General features: G+C 41.1%; 1 protein-coding gene across 1 annotated transcript in view; it reads left to right on the forward strand.

Annotated features, from left to right (window-relative positions):
* tenm1 (teneurin transmembrane protein 1) overlaps window positions 1-14,570 on the forward strand; it is a 172,656-nt gene that overhangs the window by 17,482 nt on the left and 140,604 nt on the right. Inside the window, exon 3 of the mRNA XM_058649610.1 lies at window positions 1,135-1,452. Within this exon, the coding sequence (XP_058505593.1) occupies window positions 1,135-1,452 (318 nt within the window). The remainder of the gene's footprint in view (window positions 1-1,134; window positions 1,453-14,570) is intronic.

Below are 14,570 nucleotides of genomic sequence, written 5' to 3' on the forward strand. Positions count from 1 at the left end.
TTCTGAGTAAAAATCCTGCATAGTTCTGCTTTAATCATCTGCTAAAATTATGCTTCAAAACATAATGGGCAGATATATTTTCAGCATAAAGTCAATCAGCGTTTGTCACCGAGAAAAATAGCCAGTCTGCTGTTGAATTGGCCTCTTGCAGCCAATTTGAGCTAAACACAAGTGCGTAGCAGCGACCAATCTTGTGCCGGTTTAATTCCAGCAGAACAGTGCGAGCCACAGTTGGTCTCGACCTCATCAAAAAGGCACAGCAGGACACAGCGCCGGTCAGTGGAGTGGTCAACAGGACTGTGGCTCTTATTGAAACACTGTGGTTCGTGTTCAGAGGACCTGACCTAAAACAAATATTAACTGCACTAAGTGAGAAGGAGAGGAAGTCTTTTTTTTCTTTACCTCTGTCTTCAGTGGAGTCCTTGTGGTTGCTAGCTACAATGGTATCTGTATAGATTTGGATATATGCCTTGATCTTTGCAAAATTACATCAGTTCCATCACTTCCACTTACACAGTCTAAAACAGAAAACTTGTGTGGCGAGGAAGAAAATTTACTTTACTCTCTCAGCAGGAAAAAAAAAACAAGAACTCAATTGAATTGAATTGAATTGAAGTGTAACCAGAGGACTAAGACAGTATATCTGATGTTCTCAGATAGCAGGCTGATGCTTGGGATTGGCGGGTGTTCTAATACCTGAAAGCATATGAGGCTCAAATTTTCTCTCAGTCTGAGTCAATATTAATAAGGTTTGATCTTTATCTGATCTCTTCACCCCACCAAGGAGAATATAGATGAGATCAGTGCTCTGTTTGAGCAGCGGTTCAATACATCTTGAGCGCAATAACACACACCAGAAAGCCAGAACAGGATATAGCTTCACTGCAAATGGTTAAAAATATCAACGGTGACATTTTGATTTGAACCTGCAAAACTTTTAATAAATGCTTGCTCAAATAACAGACCGTCTTCTGACATAATTTGCGAGCTGTTCTGTGTTTGGCTTCTTAGTGCCTGTCTCAAACAAATACCTGGCAAGCTTAGTTGCTAAAGTAAATAAAAACACATGCTGGTATTAGAGGCTTTATGGCTCTAAGCCTCAATCTGCATGTCTCTCTCTCCTGTTCACTCTAGATTTAGACTTCTGCAAATCTGGTCAAATGAGGAGCCCAGACTACCACATCCACCAACAGCAGCAGCAGCGACAGGAGGAGGAGGAGGAAGCGCTGTGCTCCGGACCGGTCGCTCACGTCCACAGCCGCCCTTACTCCCTGGGCATGGGCTCGGACGTGGACACTGAGCCTGAGGTGGACCCCTCTCCCGCTCACGGCCTGCAGCACATGTGGATGCGTGGCATCAAGTCTGAGCAGAGTTCCTGCCTCACAAGCCGCGCCAACTCTGCCCTATCGCTCACTGACACCGAGCACGACAGGAAGTCTGAGCCTGACAACGGTGAGTACAAATATGATTCTTCTTTCTCAGTAATTTGATTCTTCATCGTATGTTAAAGGCCCGAGGGATATAAAACTTTAGTTCAGCAGAATGTAGTGCACCTTTTTGATTAATGGTTTTTATTGCATGCACTATTTTGTCCTTGACCACACTCCACATTACACACCATGTTACAGAGCGGAGAAATTTCTCACTATTGAATGCAAGGGAAAATGTTTTGGGTCACCACCCTATGCCGCACTATCCTGTCCAATAAAAGGAAAAAATGCACCTAAAACATCTTAAAAGCAAAAACCAACATTATTACTCGTTCTGAGGCTTTCGGTACATGACTGAAACTCCCATTTCTTGAACCAAAGCTAATGCTTAAGGTCTTTGAAGGCACTTTGTTGTGGCTAAGTGCAGAAAATGTGCTATTGTTTAGTCTCTCATATTGGGGGTGAAACTGGGGTTGACTGGGGATGGAGGATGAAGGAAAGTCAAGTGATGTACATCTTCAGCACATGCATTGGAAAAGGATTGAATATCCATCGAAAGCAGGGAAAGATTTTGGTTCAAGGCCTGGAGGAAAAGGAATTGTCAGTGTTGGATATCTACAGTACTTGACTGGCTGCCTGAGGGCAGCTGACAACTGGCTCTGTGGGAAAACTATAGCCTGGAAGGAGGGAGAAGTTGAGAGGCGGAGGTGAAGATATGGGGCCAACTAGAGAAGAGTCTGGGATGGTGCCAGCTATCTGTCTTGCACTGCTGGGCTTGGCTGGGCTCCCTGCAGATGGAGAGTTAGTTAGAAGTGCACAGAAACAAAGATAGAGCTCTCCAACCCATCCCCAAGGGCACTGTCTGTTTATGTGCCACAAAAAAGGTGGAACGTATTCACCACGGCTGAGAAAAGGAAGGGTGATAGAGAGAGGGGGGAAAAGAGAATTACAAAGGAGAATAATAAGTGACAGGAAGAGCAAAAATGCTAATGAGAGAATAGAAATGGTAATGTAATGGTATAATTAGAATGGGGATAAAAAGGAATGAGTGGTTCAGGGTAAAACAGGTGAAAGAGAAGCCAATTTGGAGAGTTCCATTAAAAATGTTAGAAAAGAGGGAGTCTTAGAGAGAGAAAGATGGAGATCATGAGGAGAAATGGGTTAGAAAGTGTCCTGTTATTGGGATGCACCCAGAGGTGCCGCTCAATGACAGCCAGATTGGACATGGAGTCAGCCTCATGCAAAGAGGAGAGGGTGTCAGGGAGCGGGAGTGTGAGTGCTTGCAGCATTACACAGTAATCAATTTGTGATGGCTGTGTGCATATGGACTGAAGTTATTACCATTTGAGATGAGGGGTCCCATCTTTATCCAGGCTCGGAATTAAAGCAGCAAAAATAGGGGAGGCAGATGGGAATGCGGCAGAGGAAACAGAGGCAAATGAGGATGGATGAAGCCACAGGAGTTAGAGGAAAGGATTTAAATGTTCAAAGCACTTCACTGGCATAATGCAGTCGAAAAGCTGCTTTATGTGTGGATTCTATATGTCACATGAGGAGCAGTACAGCGTATCTTCTGGCTCTCCCAACCCTGACTCATGTAAGAAACATACGCCTACTTTAGCTCACACTTGCTGCCTGTTTGTCTTCTTGTATCCTGTACTTGGCAAGCTCTGTTCCTCTTATTTCACCAACGCCCCATTTGTTCTCATCCTCTTCCTGTCCATCTCGCTTCAACGCGTGGCCCGGTGTGGCCATGCGTGCCATCCCCTAATAGGTAATACATAATGGATGTCACATATCTCTCCATCACCACAACAAAGTCTCACATGCCCCTCTGTTCCCAGCGATAATGAAACTTAGAACCACCCGCAACAAGATGCTGGCGTAAAGGGGCCGAAATCAAAAAGCTGGTGTCCCTGCCAAAATGAAAGTGCATTTTAAGTCAGCCCGACCTTGCACTCCCTTTGTCTTCTGAGCTTGCCCCCTCCCAAACCCATTAATGATGGGAGCTTGAAACTGGCAGGAATCCTTTTGTTCCTGTTCTGATTGAAGTTGACAAGTCAATTTAGTCACTGTGTGTGGGTGTGTGAGTGTACTTGTACTTACCTCTTTAGGACCATTTCTGGCATAAAGACTGACCTTGTCAGGACCAGTAGTCTCTATGGAGACGGCAGAACCTGATTTCTGAGGATTCAATTTGAATTCAAAGACTTGAATTGTGGTTAGGCTTAGGTTAGGGTCAGGCATTAACTCTTTGTTTAGGCTGTCCAAATGAATGGAAGTCACTTCATTGTTCTAAGAAGAATACCTGCACAAACCTGTGTGTGTGTGTGTGTGTGTGTGATTAGCAGATTAGGAAAGAGTAGGAGATTCAGCTTGTATGTGAAGTCATATTTGTACCGCTGTCTTTATTCTCTTTCATGTGTGCATGTGTGTGTGTGTGTAATAAGATGGTGGTGGTGGGGGGTGGACCAGTTGCATGGGAAAATGCCAGAACTCCCTTGACGACAAGGTGATGATTCTTCTCAATGTCGATAGTCGATTGAACCAGCTCGGTGAGCGGCTGTTGCCGTTCTCTTTTGAATTGACCACATGGGATTAGGGCATAATTAATTGTCTCTGGGTGTCCGCACTGGCGCGCACTGTCTTTGAACTGTGGAGGGCAACATTACGGCCCTGCCAGAAATGATGGCGTATGTCCAACTGTGACCCTTCCTTTGAGGAAGGCTGTGGGCACAGTCACACCTGCTGACAAACCCAGGAAAGCATCAACACCCTGAAATGAGGAGATTGACAAAAGAAGAAAGAGAAAGTGTAGTTCAGCTGGAGTTTACTGCTCACCCACACATACAGTCTGAATAACAGGTTGATTTTGGTGATATATCTACAGGTTTGCCTTGTCCAAACTCGACCTCCTATATCATGTCGCCCTGAGGTACTGTACATCATCAACTCTGCTTTCAGCACCCATCACTTTTTCGTGAGCTTGCCATCCCTCACTTTGCAAACGTTACAACACGGTTACATTTTAATTTACAAAGTTGTCTCAGGCAAGTTTCTTACTGACTTGAGTCATAAGTTATTCTTACCAACATTAAATTCCTCCTGCTCACCTGCCGCAGAGCTTCAGGGCATCTTCAGCGATCTTTTATGTAGAGTTTGCCTTTGAAATCATCAAACATACCTTTAAATTATGTAAATACTCCTCTTTACTCTTTACTAAATGCCAGGACTAAAAGAGCCACGCAGTGCACTCGTCAAGCCTTTCCTACTATGACGGTTATGAAATGATCCTTTAAATAAATATAATTGTTTTAAACATAAAATATAGGACGGAGTTCAGCTGCTTTAATTATTAGATAAATAATGCCAAATCATTGCTGCCTTGTGCTATTTATATCTATCATTTTCGGATGTCTGTTTGGTTGTCCAGGTGCATGTATGATGCAGCTCTTAGGCACCGAGCCTCATTTGTAGAGAAGTTTTAATTCCCAATGTGACTTTCTGTTAAAATAAAAGTTCAATAAAAATAAATAATAAGGTAACACAAATACAGTTATTATAGTCATAAATATGTGGGCAACCAATATTTTTTTTTTTTTAAATAACATTACATTCCAGTAGCAACTAACTATCAAAATCATTTGCTTCTGTCGATTTTAGAACTTGGCTTTAGGTTTGATTTGTTCCCAAACTAAAGGTATAAAATGCAGTGTAGTAAAGTTGGGCGATAAGGTTTGACTAGGGCTGGGAAATAATTCAATAACAATATACTGTATATTGCAATATCTTTTTCTTCAATATCAATGTAACAGAGGTTCAGAATATATTGATTTCGTGTTTATGCACTGTGCAACTACTTTGAGGGGCAACAAATAATTGCTTTGAATGTTGTACCTCAGATTTACAAGATGTTTTGTGTTTGACAAGTGTGAGCAAAACTTTATTTATTGTGATAATGTTTTTTTGCCTACATATCACCCAGCCCAAGGCCTGCCTTGTAGTTTCTTTTTTTATCTCAAAGGAGTTAGATTTGGACGAGGTCAGGGTTGTGCTCATGACTGTAAATTAAGACTTGGCTTTTTTTTTTTTGGATGAGAACTTTCTTGTGCTAAAACAACGAAGGACTTCAGCTTTACTGCTGCCACAAATTTGAAATTGTGTTATTGTCTTGTCAAAAATAAAAGAAAAAACATTTTGTGACTTCTGCACAATTAATTGTTACTTTATATCACGACTAAAAAACTAAAAACTTTCACTCAACAACACATAAGAAGATGAAAAAACTGAATATGTGACCTATAAACACACACCCCCAGGATGTCCATATAAGGAGTTGTGTATTATTCCCATGGCAAATTACCAAGCCGCGTGAGCACTAAGGGTTAAACACACCACTTTAGCATATATTATATATATATATATATATACATAATATATACATATAGTCATATATATATATTACAATCTTTGGCATTGAAGGCAAAGTTTTGAAATAAAAGCTGGGAGTGGACGACTGAAGAGACAGCGTTGATAGAATCTATGTCAGCCTCTTGAATTACTGCAGCGTGCAATACTTATAAAAAAAAGCTGCATTATCTGGGTTACGATGCTGTTCTTTAATGAGATGCTAATTAATTGACCAGTTTTTCATTAGTTTAATCAGCTGCAGATTTACTCTATCCAATTGTCTGTCTTTTCAGCTTATCTTTTCCCCCCTGTACTTTGGGGATTGACACATTGGCATGGAGCCGACAGCCTCTTGCTTTTACATTGCTACACTTTGTGTAGATCCTCCTCGTATAAACGGTTCTAAGGCAACTACAAATTGCAGTCTAACCAAAGGCTCTTACTCTCATTATAGCAGATACCATCAAGTGCTAAAATGCAAATGTGTGTGTAGTTACCTCGGCCGGAGTTAGTGCTCGGTTCTGATTGGCCACAGGAAGTGCATTATTTCTTTATTTTTAAATGTCCGATCGCAGTGCTAAATGAATACACTAGAAAGGTTTGTGTTCCGATTCTGCCATTCGCTGGTGGTAATGGTTTTGAGAAAATGGCTTTTCAAATTGCCTCCAACATTTACAGTCCCCAAGTTAACAATCAAGCCTTATGAAAGCAGGAGTCCTGAAAATAAACATGCTTCAGTATGAACTCAACAGCCCTACATCAGGACATGTTATTAGCTACTTGCTGTGTTAATACCACAAACACAACATTACAGAGTGAGATAAAATAGCACCGACTTTCACCTTAACAGATATATATTTGTAAACTTATTTGCAATGTTGGAGTTGTTGGAGTCTGAATGTGATATGAGTAAAAAAAAGACTGAATGAATAGCCTAGTAGCGTGTTAGCCTGATAATCCTCTATTGAACAGTAGTGTGGCTTGCAGTTATAAACAAAAGTAACACTGATCACTATTCATGTATCCTTATTTGTTAGTATTTGAAATTATTTTCAGTGCAATGTTTCCTAACTGTATTCAACACCTGCTGCTAATCAACAATATAGGGAAATATGCCAACAGTTTTTTTATCCACAGTAATTTCCATTTCTATTAAACTGGTGTCTGTTAAATGAAGGATAATCAAAATGAATGTTCTCCACCTTGAGTGTGAAAGTTATTTTATAACAGAGTAGATGCCTGCCAGGTTTACACTTATTAACACTAAATGAGCCATATTACCCCCAAAATAGATTGCTGCCATTAGACCTTCAAATAAAGTCATTTAAAATATTTTTTTTCACAGTGTAGATGTTGTCCTTGCCTCTGAATAAGACAAGCATGAATGTTACCTTAAACATAAATGTAACATGCCGGCTATAAACTAGGTTGTTCAAGGGCCCGGGGGACTGCACAATGTCAAAGAGGGCCCTCGTATTCTTTATAAACACGGGCCATTATTTTTATAATGATGTGGCAAAGTTTTGCAGTCAAGTTTGGCCAAGCTGTGTTCAAGTAAGTGTTGCAGAAGGTTAGCAAGGGCATGGAGACAAAGGGTGGGAGAGTGGAGGGAAAAACTGACCTTATGGTTTAATGAGCAAGCACACAGCACAGAGAAAGACAACGAGAGGGCACAGAGAAGATGGGAAGACAGAGATGCTCGCTGGCAGGAGAAGACATTACACAGGATATTGAAGAGCCATCATCAGAACATTCTGGTGAGGTTTAGATGTTTGATAAGTTTTGTTTTCAGCCAGCAGTGGCACTTGTTTTATCTACATTTGAAATACCATTTAGACCTACTGATGGAACCTGGTGAAATAACAACAGGTGTTAACACAGAGCTCGTTTTGTTTCCGTCGGGCATTAGAGTTTTAGGATTCCTCTACTTTATGATGCAACTCTGACATTTATTAGGCAATCTGGACTTTTAATTAGATTGTGAGGGAATTACAAATGTTTCATGCAAGCTCTCTTATCCACAAGTGTCAGATAAAAACATTTAAACAATGTGAATGAAATTGGTTTTATGTGTTTGAACTCCTGACACAAATCCTCGTTTGGCAGCTCAGGCACTCCAGTGCGTTCAAGAAACTACAAAACCCTGAGCGACAGAAACATCTGCAGATTGTGCCAGTATAGCGGCACATGACACACAAGCTGCATGCGTGTGTCTCCTCTGACCATGGGGTATTTGTATGTGTGTGTAACTTGTGGTCTAAGTGGCAACATCAGGCAAACAGCCATGTACTCTAACTCCCATCTTGCCTTCCCAAGGCCCAGGGGGTTTTGCAGGAATGGATTTGTCTATTAGCTCGTAAAGAACATTGTTCAGTGCCATATCGATCATCTGAGCTGTAACGTTTAGGGTCTTTAAGTTGTAGAGTTGATCTAGTGGTACACGGACTCCCCTGGCTATTTTACCAGAGTGAGAGATGATCAACTTAACCCTGGTGCTGCGCTTGGCCAGAGGAAATGCTATAAACACATCCGCTGAAGCCAGAAACGCTTTTTATTGAAATACCCATTCAGCCGTCCAGGAGAGGCTGAGGAGCTGCTGTGAATCCACCAGGTGCTTTATTGTTGCAGTTGTGTGGTTTTTTCTCTTCCTTAATAGCAGTCTCATCACATAGTTAGCCATGCAGGCTTCTGTTCCTGACAAGCTGTCAGAATGTTGGACCCCGCCCTGTTGTCCTAATGATGGACCTTTACAGCTCACTGATCCGAGAGAAGACCTACTGGTCTGTGCTGCTGGATGATGGGGGTTCAGGGATGTGTGTGTGTGTGTGTCATGTGTGTGCGCTTAAAGCAGAAAACGAGAGAGAGGGAGAGTGGGATAATTTTCTCCCTGTCTGTCGATCTCTTTGTAAATGCATACACCCCTCCTCCTTATCATCTTGCTGCCATGGCAACAGTCATCAAATCAGAACGTCAGCCCTTGCTTTTATCTCTTTATGTGCACTGGTGCCACACGGGCTATCTGTTTACATAAACTCTGTGCTGGAAACATCACAGAGTCCAGCCGTTTTAATAAGCGGTCACATTCTGCACAACTGCGTGATCAGCTCGTGGAGGTGAGAGGTGAGCGGATTTTTTTGTTTTGTTTGTTTTTAATGAACAGTCAAATAAGTGAGCTCCAAACTGTTTGAGCTCCCTGTGCTGCTGGCATATTAAAATGAGAGCAGAACACGATGAGTGGCACATGAATAAGCTCAAAGCAGAAAGGAACAATGAGAGTGTACTGAGAGATTAGTGAAAATCAGAGTGTTCTGCACTCTGGTAGAGAGGCTGCAAGGGGGCGGAGGACACAGAGGTGTCTCTGTGGGGACACACACACATGCTTCTGGTGGTGTGTGTTGGGGGGGGTGTCAGAGAAGTGTGTATTTTTGACAGGTGGCAGCTATTGCAGTGACAATATAGCTGAATTGACAAGGATATGGTTGCCATGGAGGCATTCTCTTTCTACTTTTACTCAAGGAAAGGCAAGTTTATTTGTATAGCACTATTCATACACAGGGAAACTCAGTGCTTTACAAAGGCAGAGAAAATTACATTGAAATCAACATTAAAATTAAAAAAGTCATTAAAATTACAAGAAATAAAAGTGTGATTTGCCAATAAAAGTTAATTCTTGTCTTTCAAATGCACTAAGATGATAAATTGAGAATTTAAGAGAAAGCTTCAATAAACAATAATGTTTTCAGGCCTGGTTTAAAGGCCTGACAGATGTCTCTATACGCAAACATAGGCAAAGGTGCTGGTTCCTGTCAATCGGCAACTACAAAGTTAAGCTAATTAAACAACGATGGAGACAGTGAGAAAATAAAATGAAGACGTCTATAACCTGCACAATAACCTCCTGTTGCTGAGCTGAATTCTGCTGTAAAAAAAAATAAATAATAATTTGACTAACAAATCTACAGGTTCATTATTATTCCTGCAATCACAATTGTCATCTGAGTCTGGGAAGGGATTTGAACGCAATTGCCAAGAGGATTTCAGAAATAGTGATGACAGTGTATTGGATTCCCTGCAATTAACAGTCACTGCCATTTTAGTTTAACTGCTTGTAGTAATGGCTGCTCCATTGCCGCAGCCGTCATGGTACTGCCAGTGACTCCTCTGCCATACTTGTGTTAGTGCCAGTGTTAAAGGCTGCCATCACAACCATGGTGCCAGTAGTAAAGGCTGCTGTTACATGGCGCAGTGCCCTGAGCCTGTCAGACCTCCAGGGTGCGTACACCACCTGTCATCATCAGCTCTCAGCTCTGGCAGCTACCGACAGCTAATGGTCCACTGGGTCTCACCCAACAATCTGCTGACCACTATATGAGCGCGGCTGCTGGACACCTACACACACACAAACACACACACACATGGCCATTTGCATGAACACACAGACATGTAAGTGTTCAGGCATGTTCAGACCCCAGCACAGTATAAAAATCTACATTTGAACAAAATGAGTACATTTTTATTTGAGGTAAAAGTTGAAGCATAAACCAGAATGGACAACTACAGATGCATTTCAGTCATTACTTTGTCCAGAGCTGGACTTGTTCTATACTCACTGGAGAATTGCTTGCATGATTTAGTGGAGTGGATTGCAACCTTTGTCACAGGCAGCTTTTAATTGAAAAAGCCACAACAGGACGTTGGAAAGCCATTAATTGTTATGGTTAATTAAGGTAAACATTAAATGAAGAGAGTTTTAATTGGTTTCTCTTGATGAGGGTAGGGATCTGGGGTGACCAGAATCTGCATATGTAAATAACTGAAATCTCCTCCAGGCCTTGGCTTAACTCTCCCTGCCTTACAGCCCCCTCCTTCCCAGCGCTCCTTCCTGTTTGTTTATTTTTCTCTTGTTCTCTTACTGTCTCCCTTTTCTCTCGCTCTCTTTTTCTGCACATGCCATGAATGTAGAAACACACACACACACACACACACACGTGCCTCAACCATAGCATCAGCACTACAAACATGGTGTTTTTGTCAGGTGACAGTGGTGGGATGTTTGTAGATGCTAAATGCTAAACTGGCGCTCCCTGAAGAGATACATTAGTTAAGATGAGACATGACAGATTGGCATAAGCCTTTGTATTTAGAATATATGCAATCACCCCAAGGCCCCCAGCATCCAAGCAGGCTGCATTTATTTTTAGCACATTATTTGTTCAAAGAGGATGTTTTCTTGATACTCATGTACCCACTGGTGCTCATCATCTTGATTGACCAATCTCTTCTTGCGCTTTAGATTTAGTAAATGCACTGTATATACAAACATTCAAGTCTTTTTTTGTTTTTTTTTGTTTTTTGAAGTTCATCGGAACAGCTGCCACCTGCAGAGGAGAGGTCGTTAATAGCGTGCCCAGTCGCTTTGCGAGATAAATCATCGTGGCACCAGATAGATAATCATGCCGTTAAATAAATAGCATCTTAAAATGCTTCAGAGTGATGCTAAAAGCATGGGCATTTTATGGGAGGCATGGGAAAAGAGACTGGTGGTGTTAGGGGGAGGCGGCGGAACTGCATTTACATGGTAGCATCTGCATGGATGTGTGTGTATTCCTTATGTTGTGGGGACCACAATCTGTTCACACAGCCACATTATGGGGACTTGTCTTCCTTATGGGGACACGAATTAAGTCCCCATAACATAAATGACTACATTTCAAGGTGAAGGCATGTTTTAAAGTTAGGCTGGGGTTAGGGTTAGTTGGGTTTGGGTTAGGTTAAGGGTGTGTGCCTGTGTGTGCAGCGTACAGTGAATATCATCCGCCATGGCCAGCCTCGCTGCCTCGACTGGTGTTGATCTAATTCAGCTTGTACACAGACATTGGAAAAAAAATAAAAAACATCTGTTTGGAGCAAAATACAATCACACAAAGACATAAATACAAAGTGCACAATCATTGGAAATCACATGAAAACACAATTATGGCACACACACACAAACACATTTTGAGCATCTGTTTGGAAAGCACTAGCACACTGGTTTCTGTGAAACACTGGCAAAAGCCCTGCATTGGTCATGAGAAGCTTCTCTTCTGCAGAAAGATGACCGGGTGACTGAGTACGACTGAGCAACTGTCTGCTCGCCTCACACACACACACACATACACACACACACACACACACACACACACACATACATGAACAGAAACCTTTCCAATTAACTGTCTGTAGCATTTTAGGCTTTATCGGCTCCATTTAAAACAAACAGCAGCTTAACTGAACATATAATCATAATTGTAAGCACAGTGAGAAAGACATACACACATTATCATCATTAAAAAACTAGGCAGGAAAAAAGAGCCTATTCACATAAATCTGGCCAAGGTGGTTGTAAGATATATCATGAATGAGTGGACTTAATTTTACTCAGTGGGGCCTGTGTTTATGTACTGTAGCCCTTATAATAGCCCCTCAGGTAAAGTGTGCTTGTTGAAGTAAAAATGCTGCTCCAACCCAAAGACAAGAAACATTACCCTTTAGTTACTGTTGCTACACTGTTTTACCGTTTCCTTCATAGCTTGAAAGTTCATAGTTTTTTATCATCATAATCATCACAGGATTTATGATAATACATAATATTAATAAAACATAATGTATTGTAAATGTTACGGGCAGCCCATAGCCAAGCGGAAAGAGAACTCGGCTTGTAACCGAAGGGTTGCCGTTTCGAGTCCCCGCCAGGTCAAGGGCTCGGGATCCCCTGAGCAACGTAACCCAATCCCCATTATTAATTGGACACGCTAAATTGACCCCAGCCACAAGAGGGTCCCATTAAGTGTGTACTTATTGTGTCAGTCCCACGTTATGTCAGGAAGGGCATCAAATAAAAATCCAATGTGCGGATCATCCACATCAAGATAATAAACAACCCAGATAGTATCTCTGATGCCCTTCTAAACTACCCTTCTAAGCTTGATTGTATGAGAGGCATTCCATGAGATAGAGAGCAACAGCACTGGGACATTTGACATCTTCACAGGTGGTCATAATAATCGTTAATTACAGTAACTGTTGGTCACTCGCCTGAAGAATTGACAATTATTCCTGGAAATAACATTTCCTGACATCATAAATGGTCGATAATTTATACTTTATATCTGAGATGATGGTAGTTCATCAGATTCATACCAAACAACTATGAACAGACAAAATAAATGTTCTTGAATCAAAGTAGCAGGTCATGGCCTGCTGTAAAGTGTAAAGTAAATAAGTCTGCAGGAATATGCCCATTGTTTGTGTTGCTAGGCAACAGTAGAGTTGCGTGTTGTGTGTTGGCGGAGTCATATAATTGATTGATCTGTTGTAGCTTCTTACTCTCAACTAATAAATAACACTTGTTGAACTGTTGTTTAAAAGCAATGTCACTAAATATCAGGATATTCATGTGTTAGTGCTTAAATGAATGATGGTTTAGTTCCTTACTGCAATCAGGCATCCTGGTCCGTCTATCTTGGACAAAACAAAAAGAGCAAAACAATATTTGCAACACACTGTAGCTAAATATTGTGTGAGTTGGACTAAACACATGCTGCTGTCACGACTTGGACCTGCAAATGCGCGGCTCCAATTCAACAGGTAACAAGTAATGACATGTCATTATCTGGGATTGAGGTGACCTCTATCAGGACTTGACATTTTGATCATATCACAAAGCCATATTTGCTAATGAAGTGCCACTTGGCCTCCAAAGTACTGCTGTGTTGTCTTTTTAGGCAGTCGGCCAGCCGGACATACAGTTCTTCTTCCGTTTGGCTAAACAAACTTGTTTAATCCAGTCACTTTACAATCTTTCCCCTGTGTTCCACTTCAGCGTGAGGAAAGATCTAAAGCTTGACAGAACTGCCGAGCCTAGTTACAGCCATTAAACTGTGATTTGACAGTTGCCTTTGCAGGGGTTGATTTAATTTGTTAATTTGGAGAACAAAAAGATAATGAGCGACATACTTGATGAAGCTAATCCTCAGTGAGTGACCCTGTAAGCTGATTCACCTTTTGCCCATCTGTAACCCCAGGGTGTACAGTCATCTGTTCAAAGGATTGCGCTATTTTTTATAGAGGATATGCTCCATCAGTTCTGAAAGTCTCTTTGCCCTGTGGAGGAAATTATATTACATTAAAGCAAGATGATATATATATATATATATATGTATTTTTTTTATCCTTTAATATCAATACCACAAATGTTATGTTATAATTTTGTAACAAGGAAGTGATATCATGGTAATACCATCTAATGTCTAATGCATTTGCCACATTGGTAATAGCACTGGTAAAGCCATCCCTAGATTACCTTGCACTATACAATACAGCCTCGGACTAAAAGCAACACTCAGTGTGCTGTTCACCTTTTTTTCTCAAAGAGTTTGTATTTTAATGAGATGTGCTATTGGTGCAGCAGCAATACTTTATTTTCTCAGCGTATGCATTGTTTTTGAACTTTCCCTTTTATTTTATTTTTTTGATGTGCCTGTGTGGTAGGAAAAAAAAATCAATACATGCATTTTTAAAAATACTGATAAAAAACACAATAGTAACACTCATGGCGATATCCAGGTATTAGCTTGTTAATGAGGGTTACACCTTCACATGAAAATGCTTGTGAGTCAAAATTGATAATAACCATATAATAAAATGTGTATCTCGTACATGTTTTCCATTGTTATTTACCAAGCAATA

This window comes from Solea solea, chromosome 14 (genome assembly GCF_958295425.1).
Source record: "Solea solea chromosome 14, fSolSol10.1, whole genome shotgun sequence".
Lineage (NCBI taxonomy): Eukaryota > Metazoa > Chordata > Actinopteri > Pleuronectiformes > Soleidae > Solea > Solea solea.